Source organism: Myotis daubentonii, chromosome 14 (assembly GCF_963259705.1).
Source record: "Myotis daubentonii chromosome 14, mMyoDau2.1, whole genome shotgun sequence".
Taxonomy (NCBI): Eukaryota; Metazoa; Chordata; class Mammalia; order Chiroptera; family Vespertilionidae; genus Myotis; species Myotis daubentonii.
The window spans coordinates 34,309,740-34,325,454 of NC_081853.1; the positions used below are offsets into that span (position 1 = coordinate 34,309,740).

The window sequence follows — 15,715 nt, forward strand, 5'->3', positions numbered from 1 at the left end:
TGTTACCTACTATAACTTCAGTTTTCTTCAAAGTGTGATCAATGCCTGCCTAATAGGTTGTTGTGAGGATTAAATAAAATGTGCTTAAAGAACTTGGGCAATGGGTGCCTGGTACACAGAAATAGCTCAAATGCTCTTAGAAACAACTGAAGTGGCAGGACAAAAAGCATGGGGAGTTGTGACCTCTGACCAGCAGGACTTAAATAAAGCTCACACTGCGCATACCACCCCTATTCAGTCGGTCAAAGGGCATTTACTCAGGGCTCATCGTTCAACTGGAATTCGCCTTTTTCAATTGGGTTAGGAAGCCTTCCCCTCCTCCCCTTACCAAATAAGAATTTAATTTTTTTTTTTAATTTAGCTTGATGTTTCCAGAGGAAATATCAACACCTGTTAAAGTAGATCTATATGCTATAGAAATCAAATGGGGAGATTCTCAAATGGAATGTCGGCTTCCTAGATAGATCTTACAGCTGTCAACCTGGTAGAGGTTGAGCCAATGCAGAGTAAATGGCTCAGGTCATGAAGCTAGAGCTCTTGTAGAAAGCCGGAGGCATATGTCACTGTCAAAGCCGGCCTCTTCGCTCGGCCCACTCAGCCTTAGGAGCTTCCATCTTCCTAAAGAGTAGCGAGGTATGAAGCTAAAAAGGTTTGGACAAGCGTTTGGGAGCCTCTGAAGCTTATCTGAACTAACCAAGTCTCACGAAGCCATAAATCTCCAAAGACAACTTCCAGGAGTGACACACTTCATTGTGGACAGTCTCTGGGCTTGGCTGCGGGCCAGCAGAGATGTGTGAGCTGGCAAGATAAAGCCAGCGTAAGCAGTGCCCTTCCCTCCAGGGCATCTCGCAGTCTGACACTCATGAGCATGACATTTTGGGATTTTGTTTGCCTGCTCAGAGCAGCGCTGCATTGAATGATCGTTTAGGAGCCACAATGGCCCTTGAATTTTGTTTTTTATCTGTGGTTGGCTTTCTTATTGACTTGAAGGCAGTGTGAGCCATGATATAATTACTCTAGTTGTAATTATTACCGCCATTGTCATAAACCATAGACTCCTGGATTTCCTGTCCAATGCTTCTCAATACGTCTAGGGACCACATGCATCCAAACTGGCCAGTTGCTTGCTTTGAAGGTAGATTCTTGGTACCCTTCCGAGAAAACTGAGTCAGAATCTTGGTCACTTTCCAAGTGTCCAGTAAAATCACTTAACCTCTCTAAGCCTGTGAATGACCCCATTGAATGACAATTACCTTACCAGTAAAGAGTAATAATAATAATAACATTGTCAGTTCTGTGTTATCTTAAAGGATTAAAAGCCATAAACACATTGATGAGGTAAGACAATCTAGGAAATTCAGCTTCTGGTTCAAAGATACCTAGCGTTAGCTGTGTGGTCTTGGGACACGTACTTCACCTCTCTGTGCCTTGGTTATCTCATCTGTAAAATGAGCGGAATGAAGAATAAGTTGAGTTGATATAAACGAGGTGCTCAGAGCAGTACATAGCTAATAAGTCTGTTACATAGTAAGTGTGTGTGTGTGTGTGTGTGTGTGTGTGTGTGTGTGTGTGTGTTTTCATTATTACAGTTTGGTATTTATTTAGCAGTGGTGAGATCAGGGAGGCAGGAGACCCGGATGTTAGCCCCATCCTGCACTCGGTGAGCTTGCAGAAGTCACTGCATCCTGTGCCATCAGTTTCCTTCTCTGTAAAAGGAGGGAGCTGATGAGACCATCTGTCGAGCTCCGACCTGTTCAGACGGAATACCTAAGCTGCACTGTAAGCCGTAAGGACTCAAGCAGGCTCTCCGGCTTGCAGAGAGTTCTGAGCTTCTGATCCCCCGCAGGTCTGTCAAGGCTCCTCCTCGATTCACACGGAGAACCTGCCTCTGTGTCCGCGTTTCTGCAGGGCAGCGCATCTGTTCACTTTTCACCAAGACCTGTTCCTCTGTCAGCCCCCTCAGAGCTGCTACCGCCAGCTTCCCGGCGGGGAGAGAGGGAAAGACGGTGTTTTTATTTTTCTGCCCCGCTGTGTCTTCCTTCTTTGGGGATCCCTTCTGAGAAAGGTCAAAACAGAATTCTGCCACTGCCACGGTGAGAAATGCCAGCCGATGGAAGGAGCAGGCCCATGTCAGGGGCGGTGCCTGCCCCTGGGAGGCCAGGACCGGATGCTGTCAAGCCTGGCTCTTCCTCCAGCTCGGGAGTCACTCCCTCTGCCCCAGAGAGCTCATTATAGACACCTTGACTGCGGTGCTTGGCAGGTGGAAGGGGGAACAGTAACTAAAGCATGATGGGAAACCTAAGAAAGGGCAAAGAAACGGAGGAAGTGGTTTCACTTAAGATTTTGTGACAAATCAGAGTATGTGTCCATCCCCTCTTGCTTTTTCACTATTCTGCTGTGGGTAGTGGGGCAGGAAGAGTTACACGCCTTCGCTTAAAGAAGGGAACTTCTATCCTCTTTCCCAATGCAGGGGCGTGTTAAGAAGGCTGCTTCCACTTCCCTTCTTTTATTTATTTTTTAATTACACTTTACATTCAACATTATTCTGTATTCGTTCCAGGTGTACCACAGAATGGTAGACGATCATGTACTTTATAGACTGTTCCCCCCAATATTTCACGTCCCACCTGGCCCCATAAATAGTTATTACAATATTATTGACTATATTTCCTATGCTGTACTTCACAACTCTGTGGCTGTTCTGTAACCAACAATCTGTACTGCTCAGTCCACATCCGTTTATTTATTTGCTTCTGTCCCCTTCACCTTCTTATTTGCTCCTTCCCAAAGGTAGAGGGGTGAGGATGTGCCTGTCAGACATTCCATGGCTGTATTTACTACGAGGCAAAGCTGTGAGCCTTAAAGTAGAGTCCCAGGAACCACCCTTCTTTTCTTCTTTTTTCTTTTTTTGCAAAGCAAGCAAGCATTTATTGCCTGCAGCAAAAACACACTTAGGTGAGGGAAATTAGGAAAGGCATAGAAGAAGCAAAAGGAGAGCCCAGGCTGGGCTGCTTTGGCTCACTGGGGAGTCAGAGAAAAGGGGGCCTTGGAGACAGGTTCAGGGGTTAGCCCAGGACGACCTGCTGCTGCCCATTGCTCCCCTGGTTGCAAGTCTCCTGGGGTCCCTTAGAGGTTAGGAGGTAAATGCCTTTGGGGGGAGGGGAGGGGAAGCTGACAGGCAGGGGGGTGTTCCCCTGGGGGAGAGCGCACCTCTTTTCTATGTCCGGGCCCAGCAAGTTTTCTTGTTTCTTGCTCCGGGTAATAAATATTTGTCAGGGTTAGCAGGGAGGGACTAGCAAACAGAGAAGAACACCTGATTACAAGTACTGCAGATCAATAGATAGTGTTTGACTATGTGAGGTTCACATGCATATCCTGAGCAATTTTTCCAAATGACTGGATCATTGATTGCTTCCACTGTCCATTAGAATAAATGAGGTAGGACACTCCCGTCTCTCCTACCAAATCTACCGTGCATAGACTGACATTTCAGCCAGAAGGAGCTAAGCCTTTCATTGACTTTATTTTGCAACCTATGCAACTATAATTCGTCTTAGAAGTGAGTTCAATAAACATCTCACTGAATCCCCTGTAACATTCTCTTTTCAACTTTCTCTACTACATTTTACTACTACGTGTAGTCCTGCCATTTCTATTTGAACTTTCCAGAAATGAAACATTCAGTCTTTCACAGATTATTTTGTTTTTAGACAGGTATAAATATTAGTAAATGCTTTCTTTGTTACTTCTTTATAAATTCCTCTTGAAAATGCCCCCCCCTTTGGAGTCAAAAATTGAAATACCTTTTCATATGGCAGTGTTTTTAAGTACTTAAATGTTTCCTTCACTAGGTTATGCTTATAATAATCTCAGTGGCTGGTAACAACAGCAGTTTGGGACTTGTACACACATATGTCCTTCATGGGTCACCTGGGGACTCTGCATTGCCCTCATTACTTAACAGAAAAGCTACTACTGATAGCTTGCTTTTAGCATCTACCAGTGGAGTGAACATTTAATGACCAAAGAGTTAGTGTCAGTTAAGTAATTATTTTTTTTAATCCTCACCTGAAGATATGTTGACAGAGGAAGAGAAAGAGAGAGAGAGAGAGAGAGAGAGAGAGAGAGAGAGAGAGAGAGAGAAACATCAATTGGTTGCCTTCCTTATGCACCTGGAAAGGGGATGGAACCCACAACCTAGGTATGTGTTCTGACCGGGAATAGAATCTGCAATCTTTCGTGTACAGGACAATGCTCCAACCAACTGAGCCACCCAGCCAGGGCTAAATTTTTAATTGAATTTTGTTATTCTCCAACTTTCTGGGGTCAGAATTTCTTTTAAAATCTAAATAGGATACCTTGAATTCTAATGCCATGTGACTGCAGAAGTCGACCACCCTCCCCAGTATGTCTGGGGAGTTCTACTCCTAGTTCTCATCTCTCAAGCTCTTTCTCCATAGTCCTGCTCCCCATCCAGTTCTCAGTCATCACGTGGGCTATCTCAAACTGCTCCCTGGGGTGCTTGTCCCCAAACATGGACACAGCCCCTCTCCTTTATTCTCCAGGTCACTCTGGGAGTGTCGGGGATAATGGCAGAGGGGAAGTAGAAAGGGTCACGGAGGGATATGTAAAAACTGGACCTTGAGAATTAGCAGTTTCAAGAGTGCCTTACCGGCCTCTCATGACCACCCTCGTGTCCAATGGTAGGCCCATCTTCAGCTTCTGATGAATCATGCCCTAGGTTCTTCCCAACCTACCCCCCTGAGCCCCCTCCCTGAGCCCCACTCTGTCTCTCCTTATGAAGGGAAAGCTCAACTTCACCATTGCTTTACTCAGCAGAGCAGTTTAGCCCCTTTTGTCTTAGCCTCTTCCATTCTGAGTTATTTTAATCCATTCTGTTTCAAAACGAAAGGGCTTATTAATACATTTTGTGAGCAAAATAATCTACCAAAGCCTCCACAGCTAAAGATAGAGCAAAAGCTGAGAAATTAGTTTTTCTTTAAGATGCCTCAAAAGAAAATCTTAGCAAATGCTTTTGATTCCAACCAACCACATATTAGAGTACCTTACAATACAGTAGCATGAATTATAAAGGGCAAATTTTGGAATATTTAGGGAGTAAGATCATGGAAGGCCTTGGAAAATCCATTACCTATGTACATTTTGGTTTAAGCAGGCAGCGAGCGTGAGTATTGGACTAGGGGTGGAGAGGGAGTATGAGGGAGGCACGGAGACCAGGAGGGGGCTGTTACAGTGATGCAGGTGAGGAGGGGCAGTGCAAATGGAGAGAAGAGCTGGAGTTAGGCCTTATTTAGAAGACAGAACACACAGGAGTCAGTGTGGGAGTGTGAGGGGAGAGAGGACTCTCAGGAATGATACCCAGTTTTCTCTTTGTAGCAACAGGATGGGTGTTGGTACAATTTACTGTGATAGAAAATAAATGAGCAGGAATAAATTTAGGGGGAAATTATGTCTCCTTTTGGACCTCTTTTATTTTAGGTTTGTGGGGCATCCCACAGGATCAGAAAAAAGATTTATAGCTTGAGTTTTCCAGGCAGGACTGGCCATTGGGATGTACGTTCTGAGGGAGGACCAGGCTGCCTCTTACAATCTCAGTATTCTAAGGAAAACATCCTTTGCTGCCTTGATCTTATTTGAGGTCTGGGACTTTCTTGATGCAAATCACTGGTTTACGATGTAAAAGCATTATCTAAAGTACTTGAGACCCTAGTCCAGCCTCCACCCTGGAAAAAAATGGGGCCCTCACTGGTTTGGCTCAGTGGATAGAGCGTTGGCCCATGGACTGAAGGGTCCCGGCTTTAATTCCGGTCAAGAGCATGTTACCCCAGTTGCAATCCCCAGCCCTGGTCAGGGTGCGTGCAGGAGGCAACCAACCAATGTGTCTCTCTCACATCGATGTTTCTCTCTCTGTCTCTCCCTCTCCCTTCCACTCTCTGAAAAATCAATGGAAAAGTATCCTTAGGAAAGGATTAACAAACAAAACCACAAAAGGAAAGAAAAGAAAAAGAAAAAAATGGGGAACTTCCTCTTCACCTAAGTGTATGTGGCCAAGCAGAGGGATGGCTGCTGACCTCACCTGAGCCACTGTACACGGTGCTGCCTGGGAGCCCCAGATTTAGCTTTAACATTGTTAGCGGGAGCCCTCTTGTTAGAAGTAAACATCTTAAGTGTGATGGATGCCTGATATTTAGCAGTGTGACTTACCTGTCCCCATGTTCCACCCATTTCAAATGTGGATACAGTTAAAGATCTCACATTTTGCCTTCTTACTCATTTTTCTTAACATTGCTCTTTTGCTTTCAGAAAAAAATAGAAAAAGAAAGTGTGATTAACATGACCCCATTCATATCGTTAAACATAAGCTGACACGGTAGAAACTATAGACACAGATTCTAGGTGTACACCAGGGAGGCCATCTGCTAGCAGGAGTGGGGACCTTTAATCTGGCAAGGGCCACTTGGATATTTATAACATCATTCAAAGGCCATACAAAATCAGCAACTTAAAAATTAGCCTGCTATGCCCTAACTGGTTTGGCTCAGCGTCAGCTTGCGGACTGAAGAGTCCCAGGTTTGATTCCAGTCAAGGGCATGTACCTTAGTTGTGGGTTCATCCCCAGAGGGGGTGTGCAGGAGGCAGCTGATCAATGACTCTCATCATTGATGTTTCTAGCTCTCTATCCCTCTCCCTTCCTCTCTGAAATCAATAAAAATATATATATATTTTTAAATTCCAGGTTTCATTCTCTAAATGGTCCCTTCGGCAAGTCACTTATCTCCCTTTTGGTCTTACTGGTCTTATCTGACAATTATGCAAATTATTAGTCACTACTGTATCACTATAGAAACTAACGGAATCTTACATCCCACATGCGGCAGTCCTAGACTGCTGTGCTTTTGTTCCAGACCAAGCGTGTTTCATCAACTCTTTCTTGTAAAGTCTGCACTGCCTTCAGATACTCTGGATCCATCTTAATTTAAAATAGTAATAATAACTTCTCTTCTCTTGTAGTGCATAGTATGGGACTGGGACTCCAACGGGAAACATGACTTCATTGGAGAATTCACCTCGACATTCAAGGAGATGAAAGGAGCAATGGAAGGGAAGCAGGTAGGTGGTAAACCATTTGTGGCCTTTTTCCAGACACTTCCCTCCTGATGCACCCAGCTACACATGAACAGCTGGAGGTGAGACATCAGTATATGATTAAATGGGATGAGCAGGAGTATGGTGGGATTTCAGTACCTAGTTTCAAGTACTAGCCCAACCCAAGGCAATTGGTGTGACCTGGACAAGGCACCACCCCAGTGTGGTGCAGTTTCTGCATCAGTAAAATGAAGAGGTTAGATGAGAATATTTCTAATTTCCTTGAGCTCAGTAGCCTTGGACAAGTGACTTAATCTCTCTGTGCCTCATCTTTCTCACCTAAAAAACTGGAAGTAGTAACCATATCAATTTCATAGAATTTTGTGAAGATTAAATAAAATAATCCATGATATGCATTTACCAGACTGCCTTGCACATAACTAGAACTTTCCAAGCAGCACTGACTTTCTTTCCAGTTGTACATTTGGATAAATTATTTGATTCCTCCAAATTTTCATTATGGGTAACAGATCTTCATATAGTTCCACCATATTACTCTTTGGGTGCCAAGACATATACCCAACAGTATCTCGTACCACAGAGGCAAACAGGGGTTTCATTGTGTCACACAGAATCCTAAACCTCCTCTGCGTCTCTCTCAGATGCATGTACTGTGCTGTATTACACACATATATGTCACTTTATCAGTCAGTTGCTGTTATCTGGATTCTGGCCTATGCGTAACTTCTGCTCTTACCTGTTTCGTGTTCGCCTGCCCAACTTCCAGCTGCAGAACCTGCATCTCTCTGCCTGAGGGCTTTCTCTGGCTGCTGGAGCCTGCTCTGCCTGTTCCCACAGCGGGCTGCAAAGTGTGGGGGGAGATGTAACTCTAACCAGGGAGCAACCCTCAACCAATGATTCCTGGGAGTTGAAGTGTAAAGGTGGCAAAACTCAGGTGTGTTCTATGCAGTTTCCCAGCAGGAATAAGGCCTGGTTGCCCCAGTGGTAACTGATTTGATATTGAACCCTTTTTTGAGTGCTTCCCCTCCCTCAGTTTCCCACTCTGTTGGTGCTTTCTGATATTACCTCCCAGATGAGTTACTTGCACTTACACCCTGCTTTGGGTTTTGATTCAAAATACCTGCCATTCTTACTCTGAAGCCCATTGTCCCCAAGGAGTAGAAAGGAGTGACAACAACGGCTTTGAAAAGGTCTTTTCCCTTAGAGGTAAGACCTCGCCCCTGGTGTGGTCAGAAGTATAGAGAAGATGCCACAAGTCATTATTCAAGTCTTTTCTTTTATTTTTTTTTTAAAAATATATGTTACTAGAGGCCCGGTACACAAAAATTTGTACACTGGGGGGGGGGGGGGGGGTCCCTCAGCCCGGCCTGTGCCCTCTCGCAGTCTGGGACCCCTCGGGAGATAACGACCTGCTGGCTTAGGCCTGCTCCCGGGTGGCAGAGGGCAGGCCCAATCCCTAGGTGCAGCCCCTGGTTGGGCTCAGAGCAGGGCCAATTAGGGAGTTGGGGCGCCGCCCCCTGTCATGAACAGAGCAGGGCAGATCGGGAGGTTGTGATGCCACCCTCAGTCACGCTCAGGGTAGGGCCGATTGGGGGGTTGGGGCACCGCCCCCTGTCACACTCAAGGCAGGGTCGATGGGGAGGTTGCGGCGCCACCCCCTGTCATGCACAGAGCAGGGCCAATCAGGGGGTTGAGGCGCTGCCCCCTGTCACTCACAGAGCAGGGCCCATCACGGGGGTTGGGGCTCCGTACCCTGTCACGCACAGAGCAGGGTCAATCAGGGGGTTGGGGAGCTCCCCCCTGTCACACACAGAGCAAGGCCCATCAGGGGGTTGAGGAGCTCCCCCCTGTCACTCACAGAGTAGGGCCGATAGGGGAGTTGGGGCACCGTCCCCTGTCACACACAGATCAGGGCCTGTGGGGGGGTGGGGAGGGCTGGGGCGCCGCCCTCTATCACCCACAGAGCAGCTCAGGGGGTTGGGGAGCTCCCCCTGTCACGGACAGAGCAGGGCCCATCAGGGGGTTGGGGCACCGCACCCTTTCACACACAGAGCCGCAGGGTGATCAGGGGGTTGGGGAGCTCCCCCCTATCAGGCACAGAGCAGGGTTGATTAGGGGGTTGGGGTGCCTTCCCCTGTCACGAACAGAGCAGGGCGGATAGGGAGGAACAGAGCAGGTAGGATAGGGAGGTTGTGGCCCCGCCCCCTGTCACACACAGAGCTGCAGGGCGATCAGGCGGTTTGGGCGCTGCCCCCTGTCACGCTGATCCCAGTGCCGGGAGGCCTCGCAGCTCCGCTGATCCCGGTGCTGGGAGGCATATTACCCTTTACTATATAGGATAGGGGCCTGGTGCATGGGTGGGGGCCGGCTGGTTTGCCCTGAAGGGCATCCTGGATCAGGGTGGGGGTCCCCGCTGGGGTGCCTGGCCAGCCTGGGTGAGGGGCTAAGGGCTGTTTGCAGCTGGTCACATACCCTTCAGGGTGGGGGTCCCCACTGGGGTGCCTGGCCAGTCTGGGTGAGGGGCTGTGGGCTGTTTTCAGGCTGGTAGGTGACTGAAGCTCCCAACTGCCTTTTTTTTTTAAATTCTGGGCCAGCTTTAGCTCTGAGGCTTGGCTCCAGCTCTTAGGCCTCGGCTGCTGAAAGCAGGTATCTGGTTTGTTTGGGTTCTATAATCGAAACACTGTTTCAACTCCAGCTCTGAGATCCCGGCTGGCTGAAAGCAGGTTTCTGGGGTTTTGTTTAGCTTCTATATTTGTAACAATGTTTCAAACTGCAAGCTCAGAGGCTGGCAGCAGCAGGTGGGGAACATTGGAGTCCTCTGTCACTGAAGCAAGCAAGCCTCCTGTTCGCTTCAAGCTGCCTGGCTGCCGGCCCCCATCTTGGCTGGCAGTTAATTTTCATATCGCCCTGATTAGCCAATGGGAAGGGTAGCACAGGTATGGCTAATTACCATGCTTCTCTTTTATTAGATAGGATTGGTTTCAGAGAGGAAGGGAGAGAGAGATAGAAACATCAATGATGAGCAAGAATCATTGATTGGCTGCCTTCTGCACATCCCCTACTCGGGATCGAGCTCATATGTGCCCTTGACCAGAATTGAACCTGGGACCCTTTAGTCCGCATGCGGATGCTCTATCCACTGAGCCAAACTGGCTAGGGCTCAAGTCTCTTCTTTTAGATGTAAGGTCAAGATGTAACCAGATAAGATGGAAAGACACTAGCATTCTTTAGAATTAGAAGCTTAACCTAAATCAGACCATTTTTTCAATACATACTTTTGCTCTGGAAATTCAAGGTCAGCTTCTGTGTAGTTGCAATACAACCTGCTTTATATGCTTTATCATGTACTAGGCATTGCAAGACACTTGTCAAACACACAGACCTTCATATACAAGCAGGCATGGAGAGTTTCGGGGCCACAATGAAAACCAACATTAAATTATTAGTAAAGTCACCCCCAGGATAAAAATAAATATATCCAGAGAAGTTGCTTCATTGAATGTACTGGACAAGCCCTATTGAGCTAATAATTCAATGACAGTTATTGATATTGCCAGCTAGATCTCTAAAGACCTTTACAAAGTTTTGCCTTGTTCTCTACAAATAAAAATATCCAAATTAATAAATATGAGAACTTGTCCTAGCTGGTTTGGCTCAGTGGATAGAGGGTCATGGGTCCGATTCTGGTCAAGGGCACTTGCCTGGGTTGTGGGCTTGCTCCCCAGTAAGGGGCGAGGCGGAGGCAACCAATCAATGATTCTTATCATTGATGTTTCTATCTCTCTCTCCCTCTCCTGTCCTCTCTGAAATCAATAAAAAAATATATTAAATAAATAAATAAATAAGAGAACCATTTCATCTTGAGGCTCCTAAGAAGGTATTAAAAGTAAAATTCGCCCTAACTGCTTTGGCTCAGTGGATAGAGTGTCAGCCTGTGGACTCAAGGGTCCCAGGTTCGATTCCAGTCAAGGGCATGTACCTTGGTTGTGGGCACATCCCCAGTAGGAGGTGTGCAGGAGGCAGCTGATTGATGTTTCTCTCTCATCGATGTTTCTAACTCTCTATCCCTCTCCCTTCCTCTCTTTAAAAAATCAATAAAAATATAAATATTTTTTTAAAAAGTAAAATTCTAGCATATGTCACAACTGAAGAACACCAAAGTCCAATGCATTCAAAGAAACAGAAATACATATTTGTCTCACTGAGGAAATGGACTGTATGCTACTGTATTTTTCTATCACTGAGACACCAGGAAGATTTTAGTTCAACCACTCGGCCCCTGTTTTGACACATTTGCACTGTGGGAACGGTTTCCTTATTTGATTCTACTAAGAGTTATTGAGGAGCACCCACTATGGGCCAGGCACTATGCCGGGTTCTGGGTGTGACATGACTGTGCGTCAGAATAAACTGGAGACACAAATCAAGTAAATAAAACAATAAATATGCTATTATAACTTATGACAAATGATATAAAAAACCTGAACCAGTTTACTTATAAAGGTGGGGCATAGAAGGAGATAATCTGAAAAGGTGACATTTAAGTTGAGGGCCTTTAAAGGTGAAAAGAAGTCAACGATGTAACAAGTAAGGAGAAAAGGAGAAACATCTCAGGCAGAGGGAAAAGCATGCAAGTATTGAGTTAGGAAAGAGCGTGGTGTGGTTAAGGATCTGGAAAGAGCCCAGTGGGCCTGGAGCAGAGAGGGTGAGGGATCCATGCATGAGATGTGGTTAAAGAGAGAGGCAGAGGCCAGGAAAAGTAGATTCTGATAGCTCAGAAAAAAAGGCGTTTGGGATTTTCTTCTAAATGTTGTCTTCACCCGGCCAGTGTGGCCCAGAGGTTGAGCGTCAACCATAAACCAGGAAGTCATGGTTCATTTCTTGGTCTGCGCACATGCCCGGATTGTGGGCTCGATCCCCGGTGAGGGGCATACGAGAGGTGGCTGGTTGATTATTCTCTCCCATCATCGATGTTTCTATCTCTCTTTCCCTCACCTTTCTTCTCTCTGAAATCAATAAAAATATATTTAAAAAAATAAAAAATAGGGCTGGAGATCTCCTGATTTGAATCAGTTTTGATTCTTTACTCCTTTCCTTGCATTATTCTTCTTTTCCTTAAAAGGAGTTTTAGAGTCCTCTTAACCAGTACAACATTTCTCTCTTCCAAACACTTATGTGGTTGCCCATTCTCAACTGGAAATTCCCCAAAGGTGAGAAATTACCATATCAGTTATCTGTATCTGAGAAACAAATTATACCCAAACTGGCTGAAAAAAAAACACACAATCATTATTTACTAATGAGTCTCTGGATTGGCAGTTTAGGCTGAGTTCAATTGGAATAGCTCCTCTCTGCTACACATGATGCCAACTGAATTCACTTACGCATTTGGCCCCAGCAGCTGGAATTTTTCCACGTTTTAATTGACCAAGAGACCAACCTAAGCTTTTTATGTGGTGGGGAAAACTTCTCAACACCAAGCCCCATTGTACAGGCACTTTTTAATCCTCTGCTCCTATCACTTTTGCTAATGTCCCATTGGTCAAACAAGTCACCTGACTAAGCTCAGCATCATTGTGGGAAGAAACTACACAAATGCACGTACACTGAAAGGAGGGGATTGATGAACCAAAGCTGTATCACTCTACCCTACTCACAACTGCCTCAGAGATCGCTTCATTTTCAGACACTTGTCAGAGAGTGAAAATTGTCTCCTGCATGGAAATCCAAGGATCCAGCTCCCATACAATGATGGGCAGGATCATTCAATGACCCTTGGGTGTTTGACTTGCAATTGACTTTGTCCCGTGAGATCTGTTTCCCCTAGATATCCCCATAGCTACCTCCTCAGTCCCCAGACATTCCTGCAGCTCTGATCCTGTCCTTCAAAGATCTCTCTTTGGAGATCTAGTGTGCCACTGTTGTGACATGTACCAACCTATTATTTTAGTTATCAGTGAAGTTCTCTGTAAACTCATTATTATCCCCACTAACTTCCTGTAGTCGGTTTTCAACATTCCTCAGTTTGTCTACCCTTTAAGTCATTTCCCACAACTGTGTGTGTTCAGATCTCTTCTTTACTCAGATGCTTGATTGGACCCTATTAATAGTAAGCATTTATAAGTACCAGGCACTGTCCGAAATACTATATGACATAGATTAATTATTCAATTCGCACAATGAGCCTATCAAATCAATACAATTATAAGTTACATTTTACAGTGGAGCTATCTGAGGCATAGAGGAATCAAGTATAGTTGACCCTTGAGCAACAAGGGTTTGAATTGCATGAGTCCACTTATATGTGGATCTTTTTCTGTACTGTTTTCAGTCCCTGGTTGGGAGTCCATGGCTGTATGCATTGATTTACACCATTTTATAGAGGGAACCTGAGCATCCACGGATTTTGTTATTGCGGGAGTCCTGCAGCCAATCCCCTGTGGATTCCAAGGGTAGTTAAGTTTTGGGGGAGTCTCAAGTTATACACTGATTTTCTAACAGCCTTCACATTGGTTAAGAGTCAGCTGTAATTTGCCAAAGGTCACACAGCTGGAAAGTGGAGGAGTTGGGATGCAGATCAGGCAGTCTGATATTAGAGTCTTACTCTCAACCACTCTTCTTATGTTTTCTCTGGATGCGAGGGTTTTCACTTGGAGACCACTTGTCAGGCCTCAGTTTCATCTGCAGCAGCACTTGGGGCTTGACCTCATCAAATGATTCCACTTCTTCCTGAGCAGGCAATCATGCTGTGACTCTTCTTGTTGCAGGTGCAGTGGGAGTGCATCAACCCCAAGTACAAAGCCAAGAAGAAGAATTATAAGAACTCAGGCATTGTGATTTTGAATCAATGCAAGGTATGTATATAGCTTGTCTTTCAGGAGTATAAAGCTAAGGTGTCTGGAAAAAGCAGTTCAGGTTGTGTAGTCAGAGGGAGAGAGTGTCAAGGAGATGTGACCTTTTTTAAAGTAAAAATCAGAAAATCAATGTATTAATGGACATACAATGAGAAATGTATGCATAGGTGGTCTCGGAGCTATGGAAGCCCAATGCCACCATTCCCTCCACAAGGACAGCCCTGTCCCCAAAGTTAGGAGAGTCCTGGTCCAAGTCAAGGCTCTTCTCTGCCCAGGGCAGCACCAGAGGGAGCTCCCCAAAGGAGGCAACCAACCTTTCCAAAGTACCTACCATGTGTCTATCACAGTGTTCCGTGGTTTACTAGTATATGTGGTACCGCATTCATGCTGAAAGAGTTCCAGGAAAACAAGACAATTGGAAAAGATTGAAGGACCTAGAAGTTCCTCTCAGAGTGTTTCTAACTTCACAGAAAATTCTATGTGCTAATAAGTAAACCCCTTAAATTGCATCTAAGGATAATTCTGCCACTGGTTGAGTACTTACTATACAATAGTAACTATAATAAATCCTATTTACTCTTATCACAATACTGAGATTTCCACTTTCAAATGAGGTCATTCACAAGTCATTGTTTTAGTCATGTATTTTATTTTTTTATTTTATGATGCTTTGATATCTGGGGGCCTTGTAGACCCTGGGATGGATTGCCCCTCCTAGAGTTAGCTAATTCCTAGAGAGAGAGGCTGATTAAAATGACGCCTAAACCATAAGGGAGGGGAGCAAGGGATGGCTATTTTCAGCCCTCACAGGCTTATCTGAATTTAGCATTGCTTTCTCTCCCTCTCTTTTTTCTTTTCTCTCTCTCTTTCTTAATGAAACCAAGTCAAATGACTCACCTTTTCCCACAGATAACTCTCTCTTCTCTTTCCTCTAGTTGAGCAGCCTAACCCCAAGGCATATGCCTCAGGTCTGTGAGGACACAGATCATGCTATTATTACTAAGAGGGTTTCCTTTCCTCCTCCTATGCAGATCCACAAGATGCATTCTTTCTTGGACTACATCATGGGTGGCTGCCAAATCCAGTTTACAGTAAGTTGTTTCCTTGCTCATTCTTATTCAGGGAGCTGGGTTTGGGGCACGAGGAGACAGAAGTCTATTAAAGCACTAGGTCAGCTTTGTTCAAGTCTCATTGCTGAAATATGGTGTGGTCCTGTGTTTTAAAAATAAGTTCATACTTCTGTTTTTTCCAATGACTATGGTTTTCAGCATCGTGTCAGGAAATTCCTGTTGCTCCACCACAGGTGGTTTGGGGAACCACCCTAATGCTTCCCATTCTTTCAGTAACTACACGAGGCAGTAGGTAGTAGGCACAGTGCCAGACCCCATCTCCTAGTGAGAAGGATGGGAAGGAAGTAAACTGGGCTAGTGAGTCCCAGTGAACCAGGGTGGGCATCTTTGTTGTCTTCATGTGGCCAGAACACAAACACCAATGTCAGTCCAATGGTTAGTGCCAGGAGTAAGCCATCCAAATGGTTCATCTCTCAATAAAAGGGTGAATTCCAAAAGATTGGAGAACCAGGCCTTAAAGTTGACAGATACACTGAGTGTATAGATTCAGTGGGTGGATTGAGGATCATCTCTGACATGAACTCTATAAGCCCATGGGATTTACACACTCCATAATATGCATTTTGGTGGGTGGGCTGGGAGTTTTTAGAGTTCCCAGGTAGG

The 15,715-nt window shown here is 45.4% G+C and overlaps 1 protein-coding gene across 4 annotated transcripts in view; it reads left to right on the forward strand.

The window, feature by feature from the left end:
* The window catches only part of CPNE4 (copine 4), a 347,796-nt gene that overhangs the window by 296,071 nt on the left and 36,010 nt on the right, over nucleotides 1–15,715 (forward strand). For all 4 annotated transcript variants that reach the window (XM_059663961.1, XM_059663964.1, XM_059663962.1 and 1 more), the window contains exons 8-10: nucleotides 7,033–7,131; nucleotides 13,896–13,982; nucleotides 15,014–15,073. In XM_059663961.1, coding sequence (XP_059519944.1) covers nucleotides 7,033–7,131; nucleotides 13,896–13,982; nucleotides 15,014–15,073 — 246 coding nt within the window. The remainder of the gene's footprint in view (nucleotides 1–7,032; nucleotides 7,132–13,895; nucleotides 13,983–15,013; nucleotides 15,074–15,715) is intronic.